This window comes from Crotalus tigris, unplaced genomic scaffold (genome assembly GCF_016545835.1).
Source record: "Crotalus tigris isolate CLP2741 ecotype Arizona unplaced genomic scaffold, ASM1654583v1 scf7180000024124.1850442, whole genome shotgun sequence".
NCBI lineage: Eukaryota > Metazoa > Chordata > Lepidosauria > Squamata > Viperidae > Crotalus > Crotalus tigris.
This window is the reverse complement of record NW_024100400.1, coordinates 1732661-1759172: the sequence shown is the minus strand read 5'-3', so window position 1 is coordinate 1759172 and position 26512 is coordinate 1732661. Positions and strand designations below refer to the sequence as shown.

Here is a 26512-nt window from a genome sequence, read left to right as displayed (position 1 = left end):
TGCAGAAGAAAAGTTTGATTTTTAAGAGACACCAGAGCTGTTATTTCAATCAGTGCATTCCCCGATGTTATTGCCATGTGATAACAACAACAAGGGCCAGAATGCAATAGGTCTGTCACTAACAACTATGGAAAACCCGCTACTTGCCATTTCCACGATTCTTCTCATAAAGTCCACTCGTTTGCTAAATCCACTAAATACGATGACTGAGCAGCTACTGTTTTACCATAATATCCTACAAAACAGAGAAAGGCATGATAAAAAAGAGAATCTAAGATGTCATGTTGAGATAAATTAAGGAAGTGCGAATGGCTATAGCTCTTTCCCACCTTTACAAAGCCGTTGTTTTAGTAGAGTGTATTGAGAGGAAACGAAGAACCCTGCAAAATTATACTGGGTTATCCAGTTGGTTACATGGAGGTTAAGTGAATCTGGCTTCTGCATTGATTTTGCTTTTCAAACTGTTGCAAAAGGTGAACACGTGACCTTAGGACACAGCAAGAGTCATAAGTATGAACATAAGTATGCCAAGGATCTAACGTTTGATCACGTCACACTATAAGTGTGAAAAATGGTCATAAGTCACTTTTTTGCTGTTGTCATAACTTTAAACGGTCACTAAGTGAACTGTAGGAGGTTGAGGACTACCTGTACTAGTCTAGCTCACAGGTCGGCAACCTGCGGCTCTGGAGCCGCATGCGGCTCTTTGAGCCTTCCCCTGTGGCTCCCAGCCTCCTCTGCCTTTGCAGAGAGAGACAGAGACAGAGAGAGGAATTGCGCTTCCCTGCTTCTCTCTCTCTCTCTCTCTCTCTCTCTGTGTGTGTGTGTGTGGTTTTGTGTAAAAGAGAGTGTACTCACATGTTCTCCGAGGAGCTGAAAAGCTTACTGGGCGGAGCTCCTTCCTTTGCTGCGTCTCTGCAGGAAGCAGGAAGCAGGAAGGGCAGGAGAGAGCTAGCTAGCCCAGCTAGGCTGATTCAGGAATTCTGGGAGTTGAAGTCCATGAGTCATAAAAGAGACGAGGTTGCTTGTTGGACAACAGCTTGAAGCTTGCCAGGTGAGCAGCAGATAGGAGGGGGGGGGAGAAAGAGAGAGAGAGGGAGGGACAGAGAGAGAGAAAGAAAGAGAGCGGGGGAAGAGGAGTGGAGACCAAGGGCAGATAGAGAGGGAGGGAGAGAGAGACAGAGAGAGAGAGAGACCCTTTTGACATCTAAAATGAAGATAACACTGCATATATCCTTTTTTTACCTGTGTGTGTATGTGTGTGTGTGTGTGTGTGTGTGTGTGTGTGTATATATATATACACACACACATACATACATATATACATATACATATATACACACACATACATACACACAAACACACACACACAAACACACACACACCTATAATAAAGGTAAAAAAGGATATATGCAGTGTTATCATCATTTTAGATATCAAAAGGGTTTTGCGGCTCCCAGTGTTTTGTTTTTGGTGGGAAACGGGTCCAAGTGGCTCTTTAAGTGTTTTGGGTTGCCTACCCCTGGTCTAGCTCAATCTTGACATAAGGTTAAATAATAAATGTAAAGGTTTGGCCTGCCAGCTGAAGAAAATGTAAAGACCAGCCACTACATTCTGCCAGCAAAGCAGAAAAGAAAGGGAACTAACAGGATGAGGAACAATTCTGGGCCAGGACAATTTAAACAACAATTAGCATTAGGTCTCAGAAACAGCAAACAGGTGTTGAAACACACACAAACTGAGGATCCCACGTCAAATTGTACATCACATCATGCCCCACTGTAAACTGAGGGCATATACAGTTTCTCATTTTAAAATATACATGATGCTTCGCTTCAAGGGTTAGAGGGCCTAGACCAGGGGGAGGAAACCTTGGCTCTTTTTTGACTCGTGGACTCCAACTGCCAGAATTCCTGAGCCAGCCATGCTGAGGAGAAATGGAGAGGTTTCCAATCTGAGCCATGCTGGCTCAGGAATTCTGGGAGTTGAAATCCACGAGTCATAAAAGAGCCAAGGTTGCCTACCCATGGCCTAGACATTGGTTTACAACATAGATATTTCTCAAATTTATATTATATTGTTTTATTAGTCTAGATGAAATGTTAATATATATTGCAAATCCAGGTATGATATGCCACATACTAAACAAATAAACACACACAAAGAGAAAGAGAGAGAGAGAGAGAGAGAGAGAGAGAGAGAGAGAGAGAGAGAGGGAAATTGGAACAGAGATTTAAAGATTTGCTCCCAAATCCAGTGTAACCATTCCTTCCTGTTGCCTTGCCTTGTTTTGCCCTGGTATTTATCACCACCATCATCCTATTTATAGTTATTTATAGAATTTTGTATTTGCCCACAATTGTCTTCACTGCAAAAAAGTGTGGAAACAATTGACAATATTACCTGTCTCAGCCCGAGGGGTGACTAAAATAGAACAAACCGCAGGGACTAAAGACCTTCCTCAGCTCAGGACGGATTTTTAGGCCCTGTGTTGGGAAAGGAGGAGGCCATTTCTGTTGTCCAGAAATTCAGTGAGTGGTGATTGGATCTTGGATTCATCAATCAAAGGACAGTAACACTGAGTTCCTCCACTTAGTTTATATTCATGTTTATGTTTATACATTTACAATCTTTCTTGCCACAGCTGTTAAGTGAATCAAGTTGTTAAGTTAGTAACAGGGTTGTTAAGTGAATCTGGCTTCTGTAAGGATTTTGATTTTCAAATTGTTGCAAAAGGCGATCGCATGACCTTCGGACATAGCAACAGTCATAAGTATGAACAAATGACAAAATTAGTGGACCAGAGGAATGCTGTGGATATAATTTACTATTACTATTATCAAATTGGAAAACATTTGAATTTTGATCATATGATCCTGGGACTACTAGTAAGGTCGTAAGTGTGAAAAACCGTCATAAATCACTTTTTTCAGGGCTGTAACTTTCAACGGTCACTAAATGATCTGTTGTAAATTGAAGACTACCTGCAATATGTGTACTTGATCCTGCTTCCAATAGTTTTCCTCTACCTTCCATTGAAATTTCTCTAATCACTTCACAACTCTGAAGTCCATGCTTCAGAAAGACAGTCATGACGTTAACTACGTTTGTTCCTGTTTGGGGCATCATATCAAAGTTAGACATATTTATACACTCAAAGAGGATACAAGGACAGCATTTAAAATATGAAAATAAATTGGAATCCTCTCATTGGAGGAAGAAAAAAAATATCTGTGTGAAACGATAGATGTTTCGGAAGTAAACCTGCAAACATGAAAAAAAATAAAAATTTGTTCTGTTTCTGTGAAGCATGTGGTTTAATATTTCACTATAACTAAAGTACAAGTTGTGAAGCTGGGTACTTTGAACCTGGGCTTTATTTTTTGTTTTTGAAAATGAAACTTTATAGTACCATATTTTTTCTGAATATAATCTATCCATCTTCTTCCAACTTACTTCTTCTTCTTGTTGTTGTTGTTAATATTATTATTATTATCAAATTGCAAAACATTTAATTTTGATCACATGATCATGGGACTACTAGTGTGAAAAACGGTCAAAAATCACTTTTTGCAGGGCTGTAACTTTCAACAGTCACTAAATGAACTGTGTAAGTTGAAGACTACCTATACCAGCAGTAGGTAACCCAAAATACTCAAAGAGTCACTTGGACCCCTTTCCCACTGAAAACAAGACACTGGCAGCCACAAAACCCTTTTGATATCTAAAATGAAGCTAACACTGTATATATTCTTTTTTACCCTTATGATATATATATATCTTTTTTACCCTTATGATATATATATATATATATATATATATATATATATATATATTTTCTGAGGTTTTCGCAGGTGTTTGTATGTAGGTCTTTGGTTATTCGGGTTTTCTCCCACGTAAAATTGGAAGTGTCTTGGTGACGTTTCAGCGAAGTCTCATTCGTCATCTTCAGGCTGGTGCTTTCGGCTTCGTGCTTCTAGGAGCTTCTTCGTGCTTCTTGCTCCTAGAAGCACGAAGCCGAAAACACCAGCCTGAACATGGCGAATGAGACTTCGTCGAAACGTCGCCAAGACACTTCCAATTCGGGTTTTCTCCCACGTAAAATTGGAAGTGTCTTGGCGACGTTTCGATGAAGTCTCATTCGTCATCTCCAGGCTGGTGTTTTTGGCTTCGTGCTTCTAGGACCAATGTGTGATCGTAGCTGTTTCTTCCTTTTAACTGCCAGTGGAGGTATGAACTGATTGGATGAGAGCTTGGCTGTGTTCTGATTGGATGGAGGTGTGTTCTGATTGGTTATGAGCTTGGCTGTGCTCTAATTGGATGAGGGGTTGGCTGTGCTCTGATTGGTTGGGGGAGTGTTCTCTTTGGGTGGGGGCTTTGTTGTGCTCAGGTTAGTCTGAGTTGCTTGGGGATGTGAGATGGTGAGCTGCATTGCTATTGTTTGGTTTCGCGGTCGTGCCTCATCTTCATGGTGGGTGTCAGTTTGCTTCATGTATGGATTGGAGGGGTTTAAAGTGGCTAATGATGCAGCTGTGGTCTGGCTTCTGGTTTGTGGTCGTGCCTCATCATCGGTATGGGTTTGGGTTTGCTTTTTGCGTGGACGTGTGGTGTGGCTTTTGTGAGTGTGGGTCTGGTGTCATTCTTTGTGTTAGGGACTCATTTGTCAATAAGGGCGGGTTTCCAAATGGCTGGTAGGCGGGAGGTATCATCTCATTTATTCATGCTGTGTGGACGTTTTTCTATCTCGATGGCTTCTCTGATTATTCTGTTATTAAAGTGTTCAGTTTTGGCGATAGTTCTGGTCTTTTTAAAGTCAATTTCATGTCCTGTGATTTTAAGGTGTTGGACCAGGGAAGAAGTTGGTTCCTCTTTTTTGACAGAGTTCTTATGTTCTTCAATGTGTGCACTTATTCTTCTGTTGGTTTGTCCGATGTATGTGGTGGGACAAGTGGTGCATGAGATTTCGTATACTCCTTGATTTTCTAATTCAATTTTATCTTTGGGGTTTCTTAGGATGGTGGATATTTTCTGTTTGTGCAGAATGCTGTCTTAATGTTAATGCTATCTTAATGTGCTCAGGAGGACTTGACGGGGCTGGGACACTTAGGGCTGGTATAGGTGACAGTTCTTTCACCTGAACCCACTCTCCAGGAACAAGAATTGGAGACAGGTGATAGGGCAGCATGGGTCTGTACTGAGATAGAAGACAAAACCTGTGCCAGATTATGCAAATAACTGAGTAACATTCTTCTCTTCTTCACTGACATTCTTGACCTTTGTGCAACTCCCATACATCATTTCAAACAAGTTTTCCAGAGCTGAGGCCTGTATTGAAATGGTTTCACCACTAGATGTCACAATCTGTCCAGCCACTGTGTACTTCCCACAACATAAGCCCAAAACAAAACACATTCTCTAACTCCTCCTTCTTGCAGCTGCATGCCCTTCTCAACTTCCCACGTGTCTATCAACTTTACTTGAGTAACTTTATTATTATTATTATTATTATTAATCAATCTTCTTTGTTTCCAACTTTTTCCAAAAGTATCCATATTCCCCTTGTATCAACAACCTCAGAGCCTGCTGTAGAGCCCACAAGCCTGAGCTGACCAAAGGGAGGGAAAGCTGTCCCCCAGCCTCCACCAACATTCTCTCCTCCCCATTCACCATCACACATCCATCATGCCTTTTTTCCCCTTCAGCTACTTTGCTAGACTCATCTATGAACAAATCAGTTTTCTTCCTCTTTCCATTGTCTAACATTAGGCTCTCTTTTAGTCAAAACAACATGTTATCTATAACCTCAAAATCTCCAGCAAAGATTGAGTTACATCAGAGGGAAAGCGAGATAACAATAGTTAGGCTAAACAATTTCTTTTTGTTCCAGTTATAGGACCCTTCAGTACCATGGATTTCAGATATCTCAATCACTCTTTTAGGAATTCGACTTCATTTTGTTTACGGTAATATTGGGGCAAAAGACAGTAAAATAGAAAAACCCATGAAGGAAGAAAAAGTCAGCCCAGGTTGGCAGAAGGCAGCTTAAAAGTGCTCAGCTAAAATGCTAGTTGGCTAGATACAAGAAAAGGATCGTTCTTGTAATAAGACAGGAACATGGAGGGGATTGAATGCCAGGTTTGGAGGTGGCAAGGCAGAGGGCGAAAGAAGAAACGAAGAGTATTTGGACCAGTGAGGTGAAGAGCCCTGCTAGGTGAGCAGAAAAACTGCTTGTGAGCAGGAGGACAAAGGCAGAAGGCTAGAGACTTGGGGAAGGGAATCCAGGAAAAGCCTTTGGCCCTTTAACCAATGTGGAGCAAGAGCAGCTACCAGTTTCTCCAGTGAGGAACCTGCAAAGTGGGTGGAGCCACTTTGGACTAGTGGTTAAGGCACCAGGCTAGAAAACAAGAGTTCAGGTCCTGCCTCAGTCATGAAAGCCAGCTGGGTAACTTTGAGCCAGTCACTCTCAGCCTAACCCTCCTCACAGGATTGCTGTGCGGAAAATAGGAGGAGGAATGTATGTTGGATATGTTGGCCATCTTGTTATTTATGAAAATAATAAAGGCCAGATACAAACAAATAAAGTGAACCAGATTCTTTCTACCCACCACAGCCACCACCTTGTAAGGCTTCCACCAAATACATTTTTAAATTAGTGCAAAAGACCTAGAGGTATTCCTCAATTTATGACCATTTGTTCAGTGACCCAAGTAATGATTCTGCTGCATGAAGGAACTTACACACTGTGACCAAAGTTCTGGCCATTGGACACATGATTAAAATTCCAGGGCTTGGCAGCCCACCTGCACTTAACACAAGGGTGCTGCAACTTCCCACACCTGCTTATTTCCCTCCATCTCTGCCTCTGGCCACCCTCCACCTGTGCAGCCTTCAGAAAGCTTACCAAGGTTTGTGGCTGGGTGACACAAAGAATGGCTTGACTTGACCTGAGTTTGTGCTAAACAACCAATGATTCTTGGTTAACTACAATGGGGAGTTGTTGTTGCAGGTTGGTGCAGTCATGTGACATTATTTTATAACCACACACAATAGCAATCCCAGTCACAACTGTGGGTTTACCTGTGATGCCTTTGAGCCATTGTTTTGGAGAAGGAGTGGCAGCTCATCAATGGTTGTAAGAAAATAGATATCCCATATCCCAAGCAAATTCTTTCAGGTTGCTAACATCCTTTAAGGTATATATCTTTCTTCTTTTTTTTTTTTGTAAAAATTTTTATTTCAATTTTCAATACAATTAATACTTTCAATACATACATATATATATATATATGTATGTATGTATGTATGTATGTAGGTCTTTGGTTGTTCGGGTTTTCTCCTGCGTAAAATTGGAAGTGTCTTGGCGACGTTTCGACGAAGTCCCATTCGTCATCTTCAGGCTGGTGTTTTCAGCTTCGTGCTTCGAGCAGCAATGTGTGGTCTTAGCTGTTTCTTCCTTTTAACTGCCAGTGGGGGTATGAACTGATTGGGTGGGAGCTTGGCTGTGTTCTGATTGGGTGGAGGTGTGTTCTGAATGGTTAGGGGCTTGGCTGTGCTCTGATTGGCTGGGGGAGTGTTATGTTTGGTTGTGCTCAGGTTAGTCTGAGTTGCAGAGGGGTTTGAGATTTTGGGCTGCCTTGTTATTTTTTGGCTTCGCGTTCGTGGTCGTGCTTCTTCTTCATGGAGGGTGTCAGTTTGCTTTATGTATGGATTGGAGGGGTTTAAAGTGGCTAATGATGCAGCTGTGGTCTGGCTTCTGGTTTGTGGTCATGCCTCGTCATCAGTGTGGCTTCAATGCGTTGAAGAACATAAGAACTCAGTCAAAAAAGAGGAACCAACATCTTCCCTGGTCCAGCACCTTAAAGCCACAGGACATGAAATTGACTTTAAAAATACCAGAACCATTGCCAAAAGTGAACATTTTAATAACAGAATAATCAGAGAAGCCATCGAGATAGAAAAACGCCCACACAGCATGAACAAGCGAGATGATACCTCCCGCCTACCAGCCATTTGGAAACCCGCCCTTATTGACAAACGACTCCCTAACACAAAAAATGATACCAGACCCACACTCACAAAAACCACACAGGATGTCACCACCACACATCCACGCAAAAAACAAACCCAAAGCCACACCGATGATGAGGCACGACCACAAACCAGAAGCCAGACCACAGCTGCATCATTAGCCACTTTAAACCCCTCCAATCCATACATGAAGCAAACTGACACCCTCCATGAAGAAGAAGCACGACCACGAACGCGAAGCCAAAAAATAACAAGGCAGCCCAAAATCTCAAACCCCTCTGCAACTCAGACTAACCTGAGCACAACCAAACAGAACACTCCCCCAGCCAATCAGAGCACAGCCAAGCCCCTAACCATTCAGAACACACCTCCACCCAATCAGAATACAGCCAAGCTCCCACCCAATCAGTTCATACCCCCACTGGCAGTTAAAAAGAAGAAACAGCTAAGACCACACATTGCTGCTCAAAGCACGAAGCTGAAAACACCAGCCTGAAGATGACGAATGAGACTTCGTCGAAACGTCGCCAAGACACTTCCAATTTTACGCGGGAGAAAACCCGAACAACCAAAGACCTACATACAAATACCCGCGAAAACCTCAGAAAACATATATATATATATATATAAATACCTTTAAAATAAGACCTTAGGTGTCACTCATCTATTTCCCCTCGACTGCATCCACCCTCTCAAACTTCCTTCCTACTTCCCTACTCCCTCTCTCCTGTCATCTCCTCTCTCTCCCCTCATCCCTTCCTCCCATCCAACTTCCTTCCATCCCTTCCTCCTCCCCTCTCATCCCTCTTCGGATACAGTTCAGGGGAAATATCCGAGCGGCACTTCCCTCTGAATTACTCTATCTATTTTATACATTAATATTTCTATATATCTGACCTACTTAATCCCACTCATCCCCTCCCGCACTACCCCCCCACTTCCCGGAGCAAAATACAGGGTTATTGTAAACAAAACAAACACAAGCTATAACTTTTAAAACAAAAAATTTATACAATAAACAAATTCATACTTAACCCTTAACTCCCTCTAAACTTTAAAAATAATAATATAAACAAATCTACTATAAATCGAATATTATAAAATTCTATAAATAATAATTATTACATCAAGAAAAAGTTAATCATAAAATAAATGGAACTTTAAAGTTCCATATTTATTCTGAATATAATCTATCCACCTTCTCCACACTATAATAAATTTTTCTTGTGTATGGTCCTTTAAATAAGCAGAAATCTTTGCCATTTCCACTAAATTAGGCAGCGAATCCTTCTTCCAATATAAACCTACAAGTAACCTTGCTGCAGTTATTAGATTCAACATTAAAATAGTTTCATTAACATCTAAATCCATAAAAATACCCAATAAAAATAATTGAGGAGTAAACTTTATCTTCTTTTTAAAAATCTTTTGAATGTTCCACCAAATCATTATCCAAAAAGCTTTAACCTTCTTACAGGTCCACCAAACATGAAAGTAAGTTGCATCAGTACTACCACACCTCCAACATTTGGGCTGTAAGTTAGGATACATACAAGACAATTTTTTGGGATCCAAATGCCACCTATAAAACATTTTGTAAAAATTTTCCCTCAAATTTTGGGCCTGTGTAAATTTTACATTTCTAATCCAACTATTCTCCCATTGATCCAATAAAATCGGTTCCTGGATATTCTGAGCCCATTTAATCATACAATCTTTTACGAACTCTGTTTCTGAATCCAATTTTATTAACTCATCATAGATTCTTTTAATATGAGCATGATTCTGATCTTTAATCTGAATAATCAAGTTTTCATCTCCTAATGTTATTCCAACTTTCTTATCTACTGTCCACCTATCCACAATTTGTATGTATTGAAACCATGAATATAAAATATTTTCTTGTCTTAATACATCTAAAGATTTTAGCTCCCAATCGTTACCTGACCAAATTAATAACTCCTTATATGAAATTTTATCAAAATTCATCCCCTTAGAAACTCCCTCAATTACATGTCCAGGAATCCCCCAAATAGGTATTTTATAATTTAACCTATAATAATACTTCTTCCAAACTCAAAGAAAAGCATTCCTTAAAATATGTGATTTAAAACCCAATCTACTTTCTTATTAAAAATCAAATATGCATGCCAACAATACAATAAATCCCACCCTTCAATAGAAAGAACATCTTTATTTGTTAAATTAAGCCAATCGCTTATCAAAGTTAAGGTGGCTGCATCATAATAAAATTTCAACTTGGGTGCTTTAAGCCCACCTCTTTCTCGGGCATCCTGCAAAATCTTAAACTTTACCCTTGGTTTTTTCCTAGCCCAGATAAATTTATTAATACCCTTTTGCCACTCGTCCAAATTTGCATCTTTTTTTAGAATAGATAACATTTGAAACAAAAAAAGAAACTTTGGTAGAATATTCATTTTTACCGCTGATATTCTCCCCAACAACGACAATTGCAACTTTTTCCAGTCATTTAAATCCTTTTGTACTTTTGCCCATAATAATTCATAATTATTCTTATATAGTTTACCATTAGAAGCTGTTATATATACTCCCAAATATTTAACCTTTTTCACCATCTGAAAACCTGTAAGTTCAACTAAAATTTCATTTTCCTTATTAGACATATTTTTAGATAACATTTTAGTTTTATTATTATTTATTTTAAAACCAGAAACTTTTCCATACTGAGATATAATTTCCAACAAGTGACCAGCTACTTGAGTAGGTTGTACTAAAGTTAAAACCAAATCATCTGCAAAAGCTCTTAATTTTTTGAGGGAATCCTGTCAATGACAGTAACTCCTCTGTGGCCACAAAGGGAAAAGAGACTCACAATTTCTATTTCAGTACAAATTGAATAAAGAGAGGATGCTTCTGTTGCATGATGCATCTCCCAAGCTGGAGGAATCCCCCAAATTAGGAGCTGTTTCTCCAATCTTAGAAATGTAGAGCTGGAAGGGATATTGGAGGTCTTCGTCCAATCTGGCAAGGTTGCACATAAGGGGCATATTTGCATTGTGACAGACATTTTAAAACCCTTCATGGCATGAGACCAGATTATCTGAGGGACTGTTTCTCCCCAGATATTTCAGCCTGATCTATATTAGATTTGGCCATCAGTTAGAAATCTACATTTGTGCATCCCAGAAGACATACCTGCCATGGTACCATATTATAGAGCATTCTCCCCCCCCCCTCTGAAATTAGCTCCATCTCTTTTGACATTCTGGAACTATATTTTATATAGTATATAATTGGGAAACTATATAAATTTGATAAATAATACATATATACATACCCCCCATTCCACTCCCAATCAGGTGGAATTATGCATTAGCTTTTCCAGCCTTGGTGTACAGCCACCAATTATCCAACTGCAAATCTTTCAAAAATGAAGCCCTTACAGCTGGTGAAGAATAACTTCTAGGTATCAACTTCCAGATTCTTTTGATCTCTGTTTACAAAATAATGGAGAGAACTCTCATAAGCCCATGGTTCCATTTCAGTTTTGCACTAAACAGGCAAAAGTTATAGGGCTGCAGTGGGGTAGACCAGTGTCTTAGAGCTACTGAATCCAACTTTGTAAGGAAACAACAGTATTATGAGAGCAAATGAGGTTGATCAGGAATCAGAAGAGAGGAGATGTATCAGCTGGAATAACCAATAAATGCTGCTTGGTCCTGGTCATCTGACTTTCCCTCTGATGTAAAAGGGGGGTGAAAGGTATCTTACACAAACAAACCTTATAGTTGTTGTTGGATCCCATTGGCTTGAAGGAGGGAGTGGTAATAAAGGACTTTTTAAGCATGTCTTGCTCATGGGGATGGGGAGAAGATGTTACCAGTAGTATTATTTTCATGGGTACGGTAGAAATAAGATGCTGCCAGGGTATATTTGTATTTTATTTAGGTGCAAATGAGGATAGGCTTTGTGATTCTCTGTGATGGAAAAATGAGAAAAATGTTTACTTACAATGCAGGCATTTAAGGAATTCATCAGATTCTTATTGTAACTTAGAGGGTGGGTAAGGGGACTTGTCCAATCTAGGAATGCTATGTCACTATAAACTGTTAATTCTGGGTGATGACCAACTTGAATGGACTATTATGTTGAAAGAAAAATCTTCATCAGGGTCCAGTACAAGCCGGGAATAAACAAAATGGAAATTGCTTTAGAAAGAAGGTTGTAGTTTATTGAAGAGCAGAACCACAAAACATGTGGCCCTGGAGCAGCTGACCACATGTTGCTGAGAGTGATGGGTTTTTATACTTTCTTGGGCTTTTGTGTTTGGAGGTGTTCCTATGGCATGAACTTTGACTTGAGGTTCAGTGTGTTCTTTTGGTATTCTAATGGTGGTGGGTTAATCCTATTATGGCCTAAAGGTCATATCCTGCTTCCCTGGTGCTGGGGCTGATGGCTGTCCTGTGTTGGATTGGTGAGGGGTTGCTGGTTCTAGGGATCTTTGTCTTTCTCATTCCATCAGCTCTAAGCTTCCTGGCTCCAGACTTTCTGAAAGGATTATCAAATCTGCATTTCTACAGACCTGGCTTCCTGAGTTTCTGGCTGGGGGAGAGGGAAAGGTTTCTGCCTTTTAATATTCCCCAAAATATTTCTTTCTCTGGGGGGGGGTGTCTTCCTACAATCCCCCTTTGTAAGAACGGCCCAAAGTTGTCAGGAGGGAATGTTTTAAGTTCATTTACAGCAGAGCTTTTCAACATTTTCACAGACTGTATCACCTTTAGGACATGACAATATTTGAGTATCACTAGTGGCTTAGCAAAGTGTCAAAAACTTAATGACCCCCCCCCAAAAAAGGAAAAAAGTGATAAAGTACATCCACTTACCCACACTTTTAATGGGAAACTTGTGCCTGCTTCTCTGCCATTAATCTTTGCACTTGTGGCTGGAGAATGCTTACTGACAGAATTAAGTCAGATTCCAGCTGAAGACAATTCCTTTCCTTAGTTTTTATACATGTTGAAGAAAATGCCTTCTTGCACAAGTATATGGAACCAAATGACAGTAAGGCTGCGATAGCTTTCCCCTCCACTTCCGGGTACAGTTTTGCAACTTGGCTCCAGAACTCGGTCAGTGTTTTTTCATTAAAAAGTTCTTTCAAATTGCATTTTGATGTCAATTCCAGAAGTGCCTCTTGCTCTGGAGAGGAAAAGTCAGAGTTCACAACATTGTCCATGATGAAGGGTGATGCAACCCAGCAAATTCTAGTATCACATCCTCTTGACACAAATGGAAATTACAATGCAAACTCTGTGCAATTTTTCCAAATGATTTTTGATGACAGTTTCAATGCCTTCAGTGACAACAATAGAATTTAGTTCAATAAAGTCTGATACATTGGGAAATGAGGCAATATTTCCTTTTTTTAACTTGTTCTATCCACAGGGAGATTTTTTTGTGGAATGCACAAACTTTGTCTTCCATAACAAACACGTTATGACCGTGGCCCTGCAGTGACCGATTAAGTTCATTTAGTTTTTTAAATATGTCAGCCAAATAGGCAAGGCAGGCTACCCAGAAGACATTTTCAATTTTTTCTGCTAAAGGTGATGAAACATTTGTCAGGAACAGGTGCATTTCATCTCTTAGCTCGAATAATCTCGATAATGTTTCACATCTTGACAACCAACTACTTCTGTATGAAAGAGAAGAGTGCTGTGCTCAGAATCCAAATCCTTGCATAATTGCCAGAATAAACGTCCATTCAATGGCCAGCTTTTGATGAAATTTATTATTTTTGCAGCATCTTACAAAGTGTCATGTAACACTGGGCTCATCCGTTTAGAAATGGAAGCCAGGTCTGTAGAAATGCAGATTTGATAATCTTTTCAGAAAGATTGAAAGAAAGACTGGAGCCAGGAAGCTTAGAGTTGATGGGATTAGAAAGACAAAGATCCCTAGAACCAGCAATCCCTCAGGTCAAAGTTCATGCCACAGGAACAATTCCAAACACAAAAACCCAAGAAGGTATAAAAACCCATCACTCGCAGCAACATGTGGTCAGCTGCTCCAGAGCCACATATTTTGTGGTTCTGCTCTTCAATAAACTACAATCTTCTTTCTAAAGCAATTTCCATTTTGTTTATTCCCAGCTTGGACTGAACTGAAGATTTTTCTTTCAACAATTACAATTCCAGTTTTATTATTGGCCCCTTCTGTCCAGGCTAGATCCATCATTCTAGCCTCAATAAAAGCAAGGCTATATTTTAGGGCCATTTTTCTAGCGTTCCACTGTTATTCAGCATATATTTTACCTTTTCCAGTGAAAGAACTAATATAAACATGTTGATATTTTTATCAGAACATATTGGCATATTAAAGAAAAATGTATATTAACAGTAGGAAAGCATCAGAAGGGCAATGAAAATTATTTCCACCCCCGTAATAGAACACATTTCATCGCATTAAAGTTAACATAAAAATAGTTTCTAGAGTAAAGAGGCGAAATCCGTATTAGAGTAAAGAGCAGAAATCCGTATTATCCTAAGGAGCAATCATTTCTCTTTGCACTCCACTCTCCCTTTTATTTGCAGTTCGCGCTGGTCCCACTAGTCGGCCTCAGCTACCCAACCTCTCCCGCTCGGCAAGAGGCGAGCGGTGCCATCGAGCTAGTGCGCGAAGAAGCTGGCTCGAAGGGCTGGACCAGGAGAGCGGAAGGGCCGGAAACGGAGAGTCGGGCCGCGGAAATCCAAGGGCGAATCGTAATCATGTCGCTGGCTGTCGGTGGGTGCTTCTGCTGGCTCCTAGGCAGCTTTTAGGTTTTCTCGCCTCCCAAAACGGAGCTCCTTCTTTTCCGCTCGGTCTCGTGAACTTTTCCCGATCGACCATCTGTCCGTTCTCTTTCGAGCTAGAGGAATCGGAAGCCAAGCGATGGGTTACTTACTGGTTTCTCGTTGTTAATTTAATAAGGCTGTTTCTTTTTCGTCCAGGCAAAATTGTCAGGAGGCTGGACAAACGCATTTTTTCGGTCGCACGTCCTGCTAAAACACCGTATTTGATCACCAATAGACTGTATTGCAAAACTGAGAAGGCCGATGGAAAAAACCCGCATTTCAAAGAAGCAGGTAAAGTGGAGCCTTCATAATTTCTTGACGAATCCTTTGTATGCTTCGTTGGGAAACAATTTACATGGATGTAGATTTATGTCCAAAAATGCAGTCAGGTGCATTTGAGTTTGATTTATAGTCTGCGTTTCGAGGAACTTGTGCCCTCTAGTTCTACTAAGATCTGTGTTGTAATTAAATTTGGTTTTGATCAGGCTTTTAACTTGGAACAAATGAGAAGATATTAAGGGCCTCAAGAGTATGAATGGAAGTTGACACATCTGTGGGTTCACACAGTATGCTGAACCAAAATGTGATTGTTAGTATGTTATGTGAACTCAACCACTGTTAGCAAACCGTGATTTTTATAGCTCGATGGTGTGTCAATCCATATAACTGTGGTTTGTTCTGGTTCGATGGACCATGGATTATGTTTCTGGATGAACACAGCCAGTAGATGACTACATTGTGTGCTCTATTCCCTCAGTTTCAAAGCTGTTATATGCAGAAAGAAAAACTCCACTCTAGGAAGTTGTATATAAGTACCAAACTCCCACATCCAAACCATTCAGAGCAAATTTTTAATTTGCCCCCTAGAAAAAAAATGATAGTGTGGTGTAGTGGTTAAGGTATCAGGCTAAAAACTAGGAAATCATGAGTTCTAGTCCCGTATTGGGTACAAAGCCAGCTAAGTGCCCTTGGGCTAATTCCTCTCTCTCAGTTGTAGGAAGCAGGCAAGGGCAAGCCTTTTCTGAAATCTTGGCCTTCTCCAGGAAGTCAGAGGTTTCTTTTTGCGCCTTTTTTTGTGTTATAAAGAATTCACACTCAAGAAATATATGGAACTAAGACTTAACATTGTACAAACGTTGACATAGGGATGTCAAAACAAGATATTAAATATACTTAAAATTTATTAGAACAGAGTGGACCAATAATATACAGTCATCCCCGTATATAGATTCTGGGATGGCAGAGAAGGGTCTGGTATCACTATTTTTGGAAAAGAGGGTATATTAAATTAGAAAAAAAGGCACTTTCCTGTGTTGGATTTCTGTATCATTCCCTTGACTGAAGTATTTGAAAATGTCAAGGCAGAGTAAATATTCTATTAATAGCTGATAAGAAGGAGCCACTTAGTCATATAGTCTAACTCTTTGCTCAATGTGTGAATTCAAATTAAACATTCCAAATAAATACGTCTCTGCTTGAACAATCCAGTAAGAGGAAACCACTATATCAATGGGTAATTTATTTCAATATTGAATTGTCTATTGGCCGATAGGAGGAGGAAGAATATTAGGCATGTGCACCGGCCTGAGTTATTTATTAAAATAAAGGCAGGCTATAAATATATATATAAATAAAAGTTAGAAAGCAATCAGAATCTTCCTTTTGATAGCTTAAATCCATTAATTTGTTTCACGTGATCTAGTTCAATAAAGAACAGATGTAGCCTTCTCTATATTACATCATTTCAAGTATTTGAAACATTCCTATGCAATTTTTTCTTCTGAAAATTAAAACTTTTCCAGTTCCTACCATCTTTTCGTGTAAATTTTTGTTTTTAGTCTCTCATCATCCTTTTTGCTCTTTGAATATCTGTCTTGAATGACTTTTGAATGACTGTTTTGTTTGAATCCTTTTTAAAGTGTGATACACAAAGCTGAAAATAATAATCCGAATAAGATCAAACTAATACGGAATAAATGAAAAATATTACTTTTTGCATTCTGTACGTTTGCATTATTGACTCATGCTCAGTTTTTAATTAACACACTTTTCCTTTTCCAATAACTTCCTCACAAGATAATTCTTCATTATCTACAGTATCTGTGCATTTTTCGTTCCTGAATGCATTTAGTAGTCTATACTTCATTCTGTTATCCTCAGGTTTATTTCTCAAGAGGTTAATTATTTGAAATTTCTATCATATTCCATTCACTTATGTGTCATTTGCAAGTTTGATAAGCAGTCTTTCCAACTCTTCAGCCAGCTCATTAATAAAAATATTGAATACAGTAGAGGGCTTATAACTAAAGTCTGACAAGGAATCTACAACAAGAAATTGAGTTATAGCTTTGGAGCCAATTACATATTTCTTTAATTATCATGCCATTCCACCACTGTCTAATTAGTTGAATAATCAGAATATCATGATGTACAATATTTCCACAATTTGTTAAGGAAGTTACTCAATCAAAATATGAGATAAGGTTAATCTGACTTTTTGACAAATCTGAACTGACATATGGATGATAATTGTTTTAGTATGTTTTCATATTGATCACTTTATGTTTGATCTAGAATCTTATTCATTGATAGCAGACTGACAGGTGTGTAGTTACATACCACTTAGTTGGGATAGGTACCTGTTTTGATCAAGATCAGTTTCTAGATTCTCTCACATTTAAGCAAGCCACAATTAGCATGTGAAGTTTCTTGAAACTAGGCTCTCTGCTTTAAAAGGGGATAGCCACTGAGAACACTTGAGACCTTGATTATTAAATTAACAAAGCTTCTCAGTTAATCTGAGCTACTTGTAAAGGCTTAGAGTTGTATTGAGCTACCTGTGACACAGCAAAATCCAATTGAGTCCAGTCCTTTGTTTGCTTATACTTAATGGAGAAAAACTTGCCAAACCAAAGCTTTAACCCTCTACCCTATTAATTTCCTAAGAGATCTAGGGTGTGACTATCCTGAACTTCTTCCTCCTTCCCTTATCCAGCACAGGACTGTGCAGTTGTTTAATCTGAGCCTCTCTCTGAGAAAGCTCTCTATTCTCAAAACTCCTTCCCAATTGTTCCTGGAGGCGCACATTCCATTGCAGTTTATGAGTATACAGAAGCACGGAATTGCATACTTGGCCACTAGTGGCGCATTTGTCAGTTCCACTATTGCATCAAATGAAACTGCACAGGAATCGTGTGCTATTTTTTTGGTACAAGTTCACAAGAATCAAAATAACAGACATGGCTGAATATTCAGATATAATGATGAGAGCAGTCTTTCTCAACCTTGGCAAGTTTAAGCTGGGTGGGGAATTTGGGGAGTTGGCCCACATAGCTTAAAGTTGCCAAGTTTGAGAAAGAGTGGGTTAGAGTGTCTTGCAGAGTTTTTCCAAGGAACTATCCACCGCTGATGATAGAACAGTGCTGGCTGCATTCTCCTCCTGGGAGATCTGTCTACTATTTTGAAAAACTACCTGCTTGAGATTGCAGCACTGAACATTGATTTTCCAGCATATACAGGTCATCCTTGACTTACAACCATTTGTTTAGCGATTGTTTGAAGTTACAATGGCAGTGAAAAAAGTGACTTGCAACTGCTCCCCACACTTAAAACTATTGCAGCATTCCCACAGGAACATAATCCAAATTTGGGCACTTGACAACCAACATGTCTTTGCAATGGTTGCAGCATCCCAGGGTCATGTGATCTCCATTTGTGACTTTCTTACCTGGCTTCTGACAAGCAAAGTCAATGCGGAAAGCTGGTTTCAATTAAGAACTGCAAGATTCACTTAACTGCAGTGATTTACTTAGCGACCATGGCAAAAAAAAAAAATGTAAAACTGAGCTTACTTAGTATGAAGCCATGATATTTCCTGTGACGCTATATGGAAGTGAAAGTTGGACTGAAGCAAGAGAGGCAGATTGTTGATGCTTTTGATCTTTGGTGTTGGTCGTGAGTACCACAGACAGCAAGAAAACTACAAGTCAACCTAGAGTTTTCACTTGAAGCACAAATGATGAGGTCAAATTATCCTGCTTCAGATATATTGCATCCAGCTCTCTAGAAAAGGCTGCTATGAAAATATCCCTTTGATCTGAATATCAAGAGAGAACAATGAAAGAAGGAATAAAGGCAGGAAGTCTGGGAGTCACAGAAGTGAAATAGCTACTTCCGCTATCACATGGGAGTGGAGAATGAATGTTAACTGTACAGTTGCTTCTCTTCGTGGTGAACTAAAGCTGTCTTCATTGTTGAAACTGGACAGTTAGTGCAGAACAGTATGGGATCTTTGGCCTGAGCAGGAGATTGGACTACAACACGGGTGTCAAACTGCCAGCCCACGGGCCGGATGCATCATGGTGAAACCGCGCCCACCCCATTGCCAGCAATGGAAAAAAAGTAGCGATATGTTGCGACATGTCACGTAACGTTGCGAGTTTGACACCCCTGGACTATAAGATCTCTCAAGGTCTCTTCTAACCCTGTACTCTTTGTCTATAAAGTATGTTACCCGTAGGAAAACTGTTATCAGTTTTGATGCTGGCTGTGATGCTGGAGTTCAGTTCTGATGCTGCCTTTTGTCCTTGGGGTTTCAGGTGGGTGCATTTTCTCTTTTGTTTCTCCTGCAGGCCTCTCCTCTCCATTCAACCACAAAGTTTCTGAATGGGATAAGAAACTGTTGGTGTGGTCAGGCCGCTTCAAGAAAGGAGAAGATATACCTCAGGACATCTCGTATGTTCAGTTTTCTTTATCCACTAAAAATGATTGTTGCCAACGCCAATTGTTTCAAGTAGATACCTATTTTTCATGTGTTGAAAAGGCAGATGGTCGTGGGGTGGGGGGATGGCAGCATATTAATACAAGAGCAGCAATCTGAAGCCAACGTGCTGCATTCTTGGAAGCCCTGGTGCAGCTTTTAGTCTGAAGTTGACTTTGGACTTGCTGTCATTTGAGCCAATTTGCTCTGTCTATAATGCAGTTTGCAAAGTGCAAGGTTGTCCCTTAAAAGTTGTATGAAATGCTTTTTAGCAGAGAAGCCTTAAAATCTCACTTAAGATCATAAGTGATCAGGAATTAACCCAGTTACAGAAAGTTGTTTATGTTTCTTTCAATAAGCACATACTAGAGAAGACTTTCAAAGTTTCTGCAATTGCGGACCACTAAGTAGTCTTTGGAGAATGTGGAGACTGCTAATTCCTTCCTTTGAGGGGAATATCAGTTCTTTTTAAAAATCAAACTCTATTTTATGCTTTAATAATATGCAGTGTTTAGCATATTCAGTGTTAACTCTTATATGTATTTATGAAATGTACAAAACAATCCTCTAAGAGTTCTACTCAGAAATAATAAGGTTTAAAGTATGCCTATTAAAATCTGCCATACTGCCACTTTTCATTTCAGTAACTCTTCTCTAAGTATAATTAAATGTAAATCCATCTGTTTAGTTCAAGGCAGAAGCTGATAAGATTACAGGTGCAGAATGCTCGCAAACAACATAAGAATATACCCAACACCAGCAAGAACAAGTAGATTGCCAGTTGCTGTATCTTGTTAGCTAAGCAACAAAATTGTTTTCTTTGGGCAAAAATGATCTCACATGATCAGGTGTTAAGGATTTGCAGCATATATATTCAACAAATTAAACTTTAAATGATGAAAGTATTTTGAATGTTGAATATATAACAGCCATACCCACACTGATGTTTTTCTGTTTAGTTGGAATTGCATCCAGGACCGATTTTAAAATCATAGAATATCTGTAATACAGATATCCACATGAAAATATCTCCAAACAAATATTGATTAGTTCCTGCTTAAATGCGTCCATCAAAGGAAAATCCATTACCTCCACAAGCAACCTGTCTTAAATCTATCATTAGATTTCCCCTAGCATTCAAACATAATCTGCTTTAAGATTATTTTTCTATAAACTGCAGTCTGGACAGTAGATAATGATTTTGTCTATAAAATACTTCCGTCAAGAACTAGAAGAATATTATCATATCCTCACAAAATTCTCTTTCTCAAGATTAAACCCGTTTCCCCCAATCTCTCTTTCTATGACCATTTTTTCCTCTTCCTGTTCCAGTTTCTTTGAATCTTGAAGTACTGTTTGTCCAAAGCTTGACACAGAACTCTAGGTATAGGCTGACAAATGTAGAATAGAACAGAATTACTACCTGTGATTTGGAAACTCACACCAAATGCTTAAGCCATTTCTTTATGAAGAACTATCCAAAATGTTTGTCTATTTAGCTCAGATAGAGAGGCTTATAAAACATAACAGACTTATAAAACATGACCTCTGGGATATCCAGTCAAGTGGATTGTCATCTGTTTCAGCCAAATAAGGCTGAATACTTGTATGAAATTACGATATTGATAGTTATTGGTAGACCACTGGCTTAAATAATGGTTTTTTAAAAAGAAAAATATAATTTTGTATATAAAATTTATAAATTTGATAAAAAAATGATTAGGGGACTGGAGGCTAGTGTGTATGGTGAACAATGGCAAGAACTAGTCTAACAAAGTGGACTAGAGATATGATAGCAGTCTTCTAATATTTGAGGGGCTGTCACAGAGAAGAGGGGGTCAATAGGGTATAGGTATAGAGTCTCCTACTTGAGCAGAGGGTTGGAATAGATTTTCAAGTTCCTTTCCAGCTGTTATTCTATATTCTGTAAATTTGATGAGAATGTCTGTTGGCAGTTAAATGGAATGTCTTGTTCAGAGGACCTATTTTATCTGCAGAAAAGCTCTTGTAAAACTCTTAGGATGCTGAACTAAAGAGTAATTGTAGGTATGATTCAGTAAGCTCTATTGGCTTTTCTCAGACTCATCTCACTCCAGATTTTTTGTTTTCCTTAGTTCATATGAGCAATGGAAATTCTGGAATTTGAAGCTCATACATCTGAATCACATTCAGATTGGAGAAAGCTGTCCACTGTTCATAACTTTCATAGTACAAGTGTTCTGGACTTAGCATAGACCTACGTAACTCTAACTAGGGAGCATGTTCTAGTATGATAGAATATCTGGCAGTTATTGGGTTAAATGCTGGGTATGTTGATGGGTCAGTGGGAGGAGTCAAAAAGGGTCATTGGGAGACTTCCTGGACACAAGCCAGATGGAAGCCTTTGTTCATCCAGCCACATGTGTTTTGCCAACATGTGACTCTCAGCAGAAGAAGAGGGGAAAATTCAATATTAAATTACCTATAGGAATGAACAAATATGGAAAACCAGATGCATCTACAGCATAGTAAGTCTCTGCTTAGAATTCCTGGACAATAAATGTTTGTTTAAATCATTTCTATTGAGTTATCTGTCTGTTTAGATTGAATTCAGAGCCACGAGTTCCGTCTGGGCAGAACACAAAGCTGTCCACTGTTCATAACTTTCATAGTACAAGCCTATCCTTTATATTTCACTGTCATTGCTATTGTCATGCAAATATGCTATTTCATCTTTTCTCATAAGTCCATATAGGAAATTGCAAACATCCTATTGTAATTAACAGGAAGTATGATTGCTTTTCAATGACTCATCTGTGGAGTCTCTTCAAATGTATTGTTTTAGCCAGCTATCAGTATGCAGAAAAGACAGCTAGAATTGCAAGAGAGATGATCCAGTAGATAGATTTGATATTTTTTCCTGTTGAAAATTGGTAATGTGTAAGCATCTAGGTTCTTATCATTCTAATTTAAATGGCCATGCAGGTCATGAAAGCAACTCTGGGTAAAGCGCAATAAAACAGAGCAAATGTTTTAAACTACTAAACAAGTAAAAATTTAAGTGTAAGCTAAAACCATGGGAGAATTGCCTTCAAGATCTTACGTGCAATATAGCCATTTCCCTGGCTCCCTATTTCCATGGGATAACATTATGATTGCTTTTTAAAGGGCAAAGACGATGAGTGCATCAAGGAGCAAGCTTCGTGTGAAGGTAGCCTACTTCGGAATGGCTATCCTGCTTGTAGGTTTTGTATCTGCAGTTTTGCTAGGGAAACAGGTTAGTATAAAATTGTTACGGGGTTGAAAGTGGAAACAAAAGTATTAATGCATTGCCCATTCAATTATATTTCAAAGCTCATTGAAAATAGTGTGGAGAAGACTCTCTGTAATGGTTGACACAAAAATGTGACTTTCTTAGCTCCTGCCAATCAATCTGCAACTGTCCTATAGGATCGCATTATTTTCTGACTTTTGTTTAAACATCTTCCATGCAGTAGGAAACACTTAGGTTGTATGAGCCAATGAATCAAATCAATCATAGGCCACTTTAGCGGTTCAAATCTCACCGGCTCAAGGTTGACTCAGCCTTCCATCCTTCCGGGATAGGTAAAATGAGGACCCAGATTGTTGGGGGCAATGTAAATATATATATACATTGCTTACTGGTGTACACCGCTTAGAGTGTGCTTGCACTTAAAGCGGTATATAAGTCTCATAAATAAATAAATCAGTCAGTCATCTATCCTAAATACCCAATGAGCCCCTTGGGTGCCTTCTTCCTTATATACATAACAGTTTGATTAATGTTATTGTATCCACCATTTGTCCAAAGAACTCCAGACTACATTCTTTGCATCTCCACCCCTGGTGATCCAAGTGATGCTGCTGCCACCCTCCAGTGGGGAGGGGCCCGGATGGGGGACAACAATTTCAGCAGAACCCTGGCAAGACATAATGGCTTTGGGTGCATGGAACTTCAAGATCTGGAATTCTTTAACATATTTAGTTCTGAATGGGGTTGCATTACCCCAGACAGACGCAGTGCACAACTTGGGAGTTCTCCTGGACTCTTGAATTCTGCTCAAAGTCATGGCCAGGAGTGTCTTTGCCCAACTTCACATTGTGCACCAGTTGCACCTCTTCCTGGATCGGGAGTCCCTGCACTCAGTCGCTCAAACCCTAGACATCTCACACCTGGACTATTGCAATGCACTCTAATGGGGTTACCCTTGAAGAGTATTCAGAAGCTATAAGTGGTGCAGCATGTAGCAATGCATGCAGTTCTTGGGAGGCTCAATTGGCCCATGTTATACTGCCATTCCACAAGCTTCATTGGCTGCTGGTTTGCTTCTGGCTGCAATTCAAGGTGTTATTACTTTTAAAGCCCTGTATGGCTTGGGTCCCAGCTAAGGAACTGCCTCACCCCAATGAATTCAGCCCGCCCCATCCATGCATGCTATGGATCCTGTCAGCCAAAGAATTCTAACAGGTGGGATCCTGAAGACACTGCTGTGGCCCCTTCCATTTGGAACTTCATACCCCCCCCCCCAAGGTGAGATCTGCACTGACCCTCCTGACCTTCCCAAGGGCCTGAAGACCTCGCTCTACTAGCATGCCTCAGTGCAGGGGAACTGTGGAGGTGGTTAGTAGATTAAAGACCCAACCTCCCCCCCCTGTATTTATGCTTTCTCCTCCCTTTTAATCAATTTTTAGTATGATTACTGTTACTATTCTTAATGTTTCTGATTTTAATGTTCGTAAGCTGCCCAGAATCACCTCTAGAAGAGATGAGCGGTACATAAATCCAAGAGATACAAACTTGAACATGAAGGAGTAACCCAGTAAAACATAGGCTACTCTCCTTACCTCTCTTCTGTTGCAGATTTCAGGCTTGTAGAATTATACACATGTATATCCTTAGAACAATGAATGTAAGTGGAAAAATGGTGGCAATGAAGAGAGAGAGAGGTAATATTTGTTTTCTTCTTATGAGCCATAGCCCAAAGTGATCTGAAGAAGGTCTGTAGCTTAAAAATGGCTTATTTTAGGAAGCAGTTATTTTTTGCTCTCGCTATTAGAATAGGAATAGAGCTGGAAGGGACCTTGGAGATCTTCTAGTCCAGCCCCGTTCGAGCAGGAGAACCTATACCATTTCAGACAAGTGACTGTGTAGTCCAGACATGTCAAACTCGCGATGTCACATGACATCGTAAACTTATCAAGACGGTTTTGCCATTGTCGGCAATGGGGTGGGGCTGGCTTCCGGATGACATGTCCGGCTTGTGGGCCGGCAGTTTGACACCCCTGATCTAGTCACTTCTTAAAAACCTCCACTGATGGAGCGCTCACGATTTCTGAAGGCAAGCTGTTCCACTGGTTAATTGTCCTCACTGTTAGGAAGTTTCTCCTTAATTTAATTCCAGGTTGCTTCTCTCTTTGGTCTGTTTCCAATCATTGTTTCTTGTCTTGCCCTCTGGTGTTTTGGAGAAATCTGAAATATTTGCTGATTTACTCTTGTGTTATCCAGTAATCTAACTAGATATCCAGATCTATCTTCTGTCCACTCCTGTGTAAGGGATGTTTTAAGAATTATAGATAAGTGAACATTAAAGCATCTATTTGCCATGCTGTAGAAATAATGACAGAATTAACTGTTTCTTACTTTCCGTGTTATGATCATTCTGCAGGACGTTCAAAAATATAGATCACTACGGTATATGAACACGAGCGTTGAGCAGATAGAAGAGGCTGCTGAAAGTGCTTCTGCCAAGCCATGATCAAAAAGGTGGTTAGAACTGTTGGTGTGCAAGCTGGTTTTCATCATGAATTGGAAGAGCAACTTGAGAAACATTTACTTCATTTTTTCACATTTCAAAAAGAGAATTTATAGTTCAATGATACTTCTAAAATTTTCACCCTTTCTCATAGAAAGACTCCCATTTCTGACTAAAACAAAAGCACTTTTTGTTTTTGAAAAGCTGAATCTCTTCTCTGTATTAGAATGTTTCTTTAAATCCTGGATGCTGGATATGTATAAAAAATCTATGTAACCTGTAAAATACATCCTGCTCTAACAATAAAAGGATCTATCCAGGATACTGAATTCATCTGAACTGGGTAACATGCATGAATGATAAAATAATTCATACTTATTCCCACTTATCTGATTTTAAATGTAAATTTAAAGAAGCAGTAAATGGTACTTACCTTGTTACTATACTCCCAAGTTGTATCTCCTTAGTACAGCAGTTCTCAACCTGTGGGTCATGACCCCATTTGGGGTTGAACGACCACTTCACGGGGGTCGCCAAACAATGCAGTCCGCCATTTCCCCCCCCTTTTCCTTAGCTGTGCTACTCCCTTTTATTCTATTGTTTTTGAAAGCCAATAGAATAGACTCTCTTGAATAGAGTCTAATTCTATTGGCTTTCAAAAGCCAATAGGAATTGTCCAGGCTGTCTCTGCCCCGCTGAGCCCGCCAAAAGTCCATTCTGCAAACGTTGCTGCAAGTTGTCTGCAGCGAAGGCGAGCTGTCTGGAAGCTTCCACCCCTCCCTGCTGAGCAACTACTAAAAATGTAAGTAAAAGAGGGCCAGGGGTGGGAGGTGGGCGGGTGCAGGGAGGGTTGCTGGCGCGCGTGCGGCCCGGGGGGTGCCTTACCTTCCTTGGGCTGAGCCAGCTGGTGGCCCAGCCGGTGGTCGCCCTGTGCCGTTGCTGCCCCTTACCAGCTACGCCTCGGCCAGCGCAGGGGGCGGCACCATGCATGCGTGGCGCTCCCAGGCAGGAAAAGTCCTCGACTTACGACTGGTTGGGTAATCCTCGACTTACGACCGGTTGGGGTCACAACATTAAAAAGGTTGAGAATCACTGCTTTAGTATGTCTTATTAATTGTGGCTGACTGATATAGCAGTTGTATCCAAAGTTCTTTCTACTC

The 26512-nt window shown here is 39.8% G+C and overlaps 1 protein-coding gene across 1 annotated transcript; it reads left to right on the top strand.

Moving 5' to 3' along the window:
• Positions 1-1011: 1011 nt before the first annotated feature.
• LOC120298760 (protein FAM162A-like) lies at positions 1012-25685 on the top strand. Its single transcript, XM_039322787.1, has 6 exons — positions 1012-1054; positions 14601-14790; positions 14997-15131; positions 19472-19574; positions 22747-22855; positions 25266-25685. Exons 2-6 carry the CDS (start codon positions 14775-14777, stop codon positions 25353-25355), a joined length of 453 nt encoding a protein of 150 aa, XP_039178721.1. The 5' UTR covers positions 1012-1054; positions 14601-14774; the 3' UTR covers positions 25356-25685.
• The last annotated feature ends 827 nt before the right edge of the window (positions 25686-26512 follow it).